Source organism: Palaemon carinicauda, unplaced genomic scaffold (assembly GCF_036898095.1).
Source record: "Palaemon carinicauda isolate YSFRI2023 unplaced genomic scaffold, ASM3689809v2 scaffold2811, whole genome shotgun sequence".
NCBI classification, from domain to species: domain Eukaryota; kingdom Metazoa; phylum Arthropoda; class Malacostraca; order Decapoda; family Palaemonidae; genus Palaemon; species Palaemon carinicauda.
Window position 1 is genome coordinate 7,501 of NW_027170469.1, and position 7,500 is coordinate 15,000.

Sequence of the window (7,500 nt, forward strand, 5' to 3'; positions counted from 1 at the left end):
AATAATAATAATAATAATAATAATAATATTAATAATAATAATAATAATAATAATAATAATAATAATAATAATAATAATAATAATATTAATAATAATAATAATAATAATATGTGAAGATGTCCTTGATTTTTCTTGCAATAACTTCTTAATTAGTCTAGTATCTTACCTCTTCCTTTAGTTTAATATTAATTGAATTTCTCTCAGGAGTTTAAATAAGCAAAGTTACGTGGGTGAGGGATACGAATGCTGGTTTCTTTCTTTACTAGACATAAAAAGGGGTTTGAACAGGCACTTACAAGCAGTCAAAAACAAAAGCGTGGTTTCTACATTAACACTTAGTGATGAACTCAGACGTCTTGACACTGGCTGGAGAATTTGGTGAATCCTGGTTTAGTTAGGCCTAAACGTCATCTATAGGCCTACTGTCGTCGCTGAAGTATAAGCCTTCGTCAGGTGTTGGGAAGGCTGGCGCGAAGTTCTAGACACGCCTTGGTCACTCGGGGACGTCACGCCTCTCGGTCGCTCTGGGACGTCTCGCCAAACGCACTCACAGACACTCAGGTGCGGGCGTAGTAACTTTGTTCGTCGTCCTCGTTCTCAGGGGTAATTGTTCCCCTGTAATTTCGCGGCTGCTTTAGTATTCTACGTAATCGCCGTCCCTCAATTTGGTATAGGCAGTCGCCACGTGTTGATCGTCAAGGAGACCCGGCAGGTTAAGTAGGTCGTTAGACCTATTATACAGAGTGACTACTAGGAAGAGAGCGAGATGCCGTCTTCTCGTTGCTTATATATGGTCGTCCTGGGCGTGTCAAGCTATCCTTAATCACGTGACTTTTTCCCGGCTTCCACGTCTCATTCGTCTATGTTCCGTTCGACATTCAAGAACGGATCCTGTCGTTTGGGGGGGTTGTTTACGGGAAAGAACCCTGGAGTCAGCGAAATTAGTTGAAAACATCCTACCTAACTCCCGTTCACTCTCCTGTCTCTCCACAACTCTTTCTATATCTTTACAATTACTACTAACTGCATTTGTCTCCCCATTTCCTATTAACTAACAAAACCCACAAATAAAGACATCAATAACATACATAAACCTTCTGCATATGAAACTTACTCAAAAATAAGCATCTGTCTGACACCACTCGGCCAGCTACTAGGATTCTTATAGAATCCTCACATACAACAAAACAACAAACCTATTCTTTAGGTTTCCCAGTAATAACTAGTAGCAACTCATTAATCCTTTCCAATTTTCTGAAAACCAAATACTTCACCACATTATATGTTACCACAGTAATAAGTACAATCAAAAACACATTACACATAGTCAGAAATGGTGCAACATCTTGCTTGTAAAACAGAACATAATCATTATCAAGTGGCATTGCCACATTTTCTACCACTGTTAATTTGTCTAGCTGAAAATGATTAATCTTGTTCTCGTAACTCTTTGCAATGGAAGATTGATTTAACTCATAATGCAAAAACACACTTGGTACATAATAGAGATAATCATTTATCACTACTGAGCAAGAATCTGCAAATGACTTCAAGTTTCCTAACTGAAATGTTTGAGTCTTCCCATCACAAGTAACTTCTGCATTTTTAGTACTTTGTACATAAACAAAAATCTCATTACCTAAATGTAATGCCCTGTATGGCAAAGCAAAGGTTTCAAATTTACACTCTCTCATCAACTCATAATTCTCAAAGAAAATACCTTGGATACACGGAAAATTGCTCATAGGTTGTTTAATTTGCACAAAATTGCACATGGATTGACTTTCACTTATCAACACACACTGTTCTAAATCACCTTCTTCTAAAATAATCATCAACAACTTGTTCTTATCCAATGCTAGACGAACCTTCGGATGGTTCCAAATTATTGTTGCATTTCCTATCTTAACTGGGAAAGGATGTATTGTATATAGGTCAAACAAATTCATACCCTTGAAGGGGATCAATACCAACAAATACCCTTTTGTTACTTTCACAGTTGACATTGTGTAATACCAAAATATATCTTCTAGCAAAGGCTTGGAATGGCTATTTACCATACACCAATCGATAATTTCTTTCAAAGTTTTTGGAGAAATGATAGCAGGGCTGAGTATTCCCTTTTGTGCATTTATTAGTCCGTTCACAGATTCCTTGTGATCACCAATCTCGATTTCTACTTCATGAACCAACTTAAACACTTGTTCTATGTCACCTATTTTATCAGAAACATTCACGTTAACTGGATTAATAAATTCCACCATCTTTTTTATGTTCTCTACATTCTTATTATTATTTTCTATTAGAGTACTTATAAGATTACCCTTCTGATTAGCCCATTTCTCGATTAGTTCTACACGATCAGTCAAACCTTTTACATCGTTTTCTGTAGCCACTCCAAACAAAGCACTAAATGCACTACCTACAAAAGGTAATAAAGATCTCTTGTTTCTTTGAGGCCTGACAATGTCTTCAATTTTACCCTGTAAATTTCTTAATACTTCTACAAAGGCAGAATCACTATGGGTTAGTATGCACTTCCGTAGTTCTTTATCTAACTGGTTCAAATGTTCTTCCCTTTCTAACATTGAATTGACATTAATTTTTACTACAGCAAAATCTGTTAACAGTTCACCTTTTCCATGATTTTGTATCAAGGCCCCACTTTTAATGTCTATTTCGCAAGTGATACCGACCACCAGGGGTAGGATCAGAAGGAAGTTTTTCCACCACTTCCTGTAGAAGTTGAGAGGACCATGGATTAGTTTTTACAACCTTCATATGATTCCAATGGGCATACCTTACATCTAAATTCTGTTCATGTATCAGCTTAAATTTATTATTCCTTTCCCTTTCTAACACTCTATAAGGACCTTCAAATTTGGGAGATACCTTTTCATTTGGTCCTTCCTTTACATGTACCTTTATATATACTTGTGAGCCTATCTTCAGGTCAGTCATGGAACTAGTTGTGTCATAGTATTTCTTATTTACCTGTTGGCCCTTCTCTAAAGATTGTCTGGTTTGTCTTATTATTTGAAAGGTTCTTTGCAGTTTCCAAGCTATATAGTCCTGGTAATCATATGTGTGCCTAGGAGGTTTTGCGTCATCTAACAATGAGTTTGGCAGTCTTTTCTGATAACCATAAAGCAAAAAGTGTGGGGTTTCTCCTACTGTCTCATTTACTGTGTTATTCAAAGTAAACTGAACGTCCTCTAACGCTAGGTCCCAATCTTCTGTAGTTGGACTAATGATAGTTCGCAGTACATCCAGTATCTTCTTATTGGCCCTTTCCACTGTCCCATTTGAACTCGGCTTATAAGGGGTTATCTCGCATTTCTTTATCTCAAAAAATTCACAAAGCTTTTTCATTACCTCACTGGTGAATTCGGGTGCATTGTCCGACAAAAGTACCTCCGGACACGAATGTCTTGTGAGTATTCTGGTCTTTAAAGCTTCTGCAACAGAAACTGCAGTTCTATCTCTGACTGGGACAATTTCTAAATACCGAGTCAAATAATCAATGAATACCAGTATATATTTATTTCCTCTCAAAGTTTTTGGAAAGGGTCCTATATGATCCATCTGAACTACCTCAAAAGGGTTTAAATTACTAGGATATTTTTCTAAAGGAGCTCTGACATTTACATGACCTTTATGCCTATTACAAGTTTGACATTCATTTACAAATTGCTTTGCTTCTTCGCTGCACTTAGGCCAAAAATAATTTCTATTTATTGTTCTCAGAGTCTTTTTGATTCCTGGATGTCCTGCCAACTTGTGGGTATGTGTTAGAGTTAATACTTCTTTAGTCAGGGTGTCAGGCACATATAGTCTAGAGCAAGCACTCCTATCCTTAGCCTTCTTATATAATATCCCATTTATTAATTCAAAATCTGACCTAGAGGTTTCATCTTGTAGCAAATCTCCTATTATTTTCCTGATACCTTCTTGTTTCTCTTGTTCTATTTTAACTCTCTCCAAATCTAAGTCTACGACCTGACAGCTGAAACAAAAAGTGTTAGTTGTGATAATTCTTTCAGTATCCTCTTGTGCTCTAGATAATCCATCTGCTAAAGTATTAAACTTACCTGGAATGTATCTAAATTCTGGAGCAAACTCTAGCACACTAATAAACCATCGATTAAACTTTAAGTTATTAGTGAAAGCTCTTTTCTTAAATAGGTCACAGATGGGTTTATGGTCAGTAAGTACATTTACTTTGTGTCCTAACAAAATGTGCCGAAACTTTCTCAGTGCCCAATAAATGGCTAAACATTCCTTTTCTGTGGTATTGTAATTTCGTTCGGCCGCATTCAGGACTCTACTTGCATAATATACTACCCTCATTCGGGTTTTTGCCTTCTGTAACAAAACTGCTCCTATTCCTGTATTTGAAGCATCACATGCTAAGTAAAATTGCTTGCTAAAGTCTGGATACACTAAGATAGGATCTTGGATTAATTTCTCCTTCAACTTTTGAAAAGCCTCCTCTTGCTCTGCTTTCCATTCAAACTCTACATCCTTCTTAGTTAATTCTGTCAATGGTTTAGCTATAGTAGCAAAATTTTTGACAAATGGTCTATAGTATCCTATCATCCCTAAAAATCTTCTTACACCTTTCAAATTTTGTGGAGCAGGATATTCCACAATCGCCTTTATTTTTCCTTCCTGCATGCGCAATCCATCAGCACTGATCACATGTCCTAAATATTCTAATGATTTCCTCAAGAATTGACATTTCTTAACCTTTATCTTTAATCCTGCCAGTCTTAGTCGTTCTAAAACGATTTCTATGGTTCCGAAATGGCTCTCTATATCTTTGCTAAATATAATGACATCATCTAAATAGACTGACACATTCTCTATGTCTCCTAAGATCTGTAACATTAACCTTACAAAAGTCAATGGAGCTGATGTTAACCCAAATGGCATTACCTGAAATTCTAAGTGTTCTTTATGTGTGCTGAAGGCAGTTAATGGCTTTGATTCTTCGTCTAAAGGTACTTGCCAATATCCACTTAGTAGATCTAAGGATGAGAAGATCTTTGCTCCTCCTAACTGAGCCAATACATCATTTATTACAGGCATGGGCATCCTATCAGGAACTGTGTTCGCATTCAACTTGCGATAATCAATCACTAATCTGTAACTTCCATCTTTCTTTGGAATCAACAACATGGGAGAATTATAAGGTGATTTAGAGGGTATGACCACTCCTTCTTCTTTCATTTCCTCTATCATTTTATCTACTATAGGACGTTGGCTGATAGGTAATTTATAATTAGGTATGAAAAAGGGTTTGGCTCCATCATCTAGGATTATCTTATGTCTTAACACCTCAGTCCTACCTAACCTATCACCTGTAATTGCTATGCCCTGCCTATATTTATTTAAGGTTTCTATTAACCTTTTACGGTACTCAGGAAAATCGGTGTTATCTATCTCCCTATCTATTCCTGCATCAATGTTTCCTATGGTAAAGAATGCTTCCTCCTCTAACGGAATCATTTTGTGTGTAACTTCTATTCCTGTACAAAATTCTGTACCCGCTAACAAATGGAGTCTTTTATCAGAATAATTCATGACATAAGTAGTACAGGCTAATCCCTCCATCTGAACTAATGAGTTATCCATTCTGACATATTCTGGTAATCCTTCTGGGGTCAAGATTACATCATTATTTGTGTGTAGGCGGGTTATTAAATATACTCTAGTAAGAGTATTGGGCAGTAGTACTACATCTCTAGCTAGCCTAAATCTTATTTTGTTTGCATCTGCTGTGCTGATCAGACTTATCTCCCCAGTTTGTACTTGAGTACAAAAACATGAATCTTCATCTCCTCCTTTTTGAGATTCTGTTTCTCTTAAGTGTCTTAATTCTTGTGAATTCAATGTGCCTAGCAGCAAAACTTCTTGGAATTCCCTTTTATTTATTCTCTCAGATTCTCTGTCGACATTTTCCTCCTTAGTATGTGTGCTGCCTTTACAAGAAGTAATTTCCCCCTTTCTGGGTGCAATTGCTAAATTCTCTTCTTTCTCCCTTTCTTCTGATTTTACTTTGATTTCCCTTTCTCTTCCTGAACTGGAGTGTGTTTCAACTATCGAAGCGGTCCCCTGCAAATTGGCCAAATTTGTAGTGGACTTGTCATCAACAAGTTGGAAACAGACTTCCTGATCATTTCCCTTTAGAACTAATCTTCTGTCTTGACAATCAAAAACTATGCCAAAATCTTGCATTGTTGCAAAAGAAATCAAAGCTCGAGCGGGAAATGCTACTTCTTGCAAAACCAAAAATGGCACTTGACACTTCTTCTCTAGCAATTCAATGTTTAAATCTATGGCTCCTACATTGTTAAGCTGATTGCCAGTTATCCCCTGAATTAATGTATCCTCACTCCTAATTGCAGAAATAGGTATATTCAAATAATCAGTTAAGGTATGGAGCCCTATGAGATTTACAGTACTTCCTGAATCTAACAAACTAAGACATTCTTTACCTTCTATCTTGATATTTGTCTTGGGTAATGATTGCTGTCGGAAGGATAAATATGTTGCTGGCAACGTGGATGTACCTCCGCTACCTGCAACATCCTTCCATTCTTTGGTTTCCCTATTTCCTGGACTCTTATCCTGCTCTTCTAGTCACTTTCTATTACCTTGTTTTTCTTCGGAGTAATTAGTAGGGTTTGAGTTATCCCTTGCCTGTACCTGAGGAGTATTTTCGGAGGGTTTATTATGTTTCTTACCTTGGTACCAACATTCTTGGTCTGTGTGACCTCCTCTTTGACAATACTGGCAATACCTATTCTTTGGTCTAGCTCCCTTATGATGATAATTCCCTCTAGATTTATATGTTTCATTATAATTTCCTCTTCTTTCTTCATTTGACTTGCCAGGGGGCTGGTTATTTTGATAATCTTTAGGGTAATGTTTATTCCTACCGGTCTCGTTTTTCTGTATAATTTCTTGACATTCATTCGGTGTTTTTGTGGTTTTCTGGGCAGGATCTAACTTTAGGTCTTCCAACAAGGCCGCATACATCTTACTGTAGGCCACAAGATTTAGAACTTCATCTAGATCTACCAGGTTCTTATTATCCTAACTAAACTTGGTTCCGTCTCCTACCGTGATTGTGGGCAATGACAAAAAGTCTTCCCTAACTGCTCTTACCTGATCCCTAACCTGGGTACGCCAACTGGCCCTGGATTCACCTTCACATTTATTAGTTGAGGTAAGCCTATACAAGTTCGACAACCGATCGGTCTCCTTGGCCGATCGCCACAATAGTCTGCATTCCTCCTTGAACTCGTTGAAAGTGGTAATTTTTTCAAAGGCCTTACCGTTTAATGTAGGGTGAGCATCCCCTACGTCTACGTTGACTAACATCATTGCCTGTTTAATTTTTGCAACATCGTCAGTTATTTTAAAACTAGCGATCCTATTCTCTGTGTCCGCTAACCACTTATCTACACTGTATTTCTCTAACCTTTGTTTGTC

The 7,500-nt window shown here is 37.2% G+C and overlaps 1 protein-coding gene across 1 annotated transcript in view; it reads right to left on the minus strand.

Moving 5' to 3' along the window:
- Positions 1-336: 336 nt before the first annotated feature.
- The window catches only part of LOC137636377 (uncharacterized), a 7,617-nt gene continuing 453 nt past the window's right edge, over positions 337-7,500 (minus strand). The window contains exon 2 of the mRNA XM_068368790.1: positions 337-2,736. Coding sequence (XP_068224891.1) covers positions 1,197-2,736 — 1,540 coding nt within the window. The 3' untranslated portion in view covers positions 337-1,196. The remainder of the gene's footprint in view (positions 2,737-7,500) is intronic.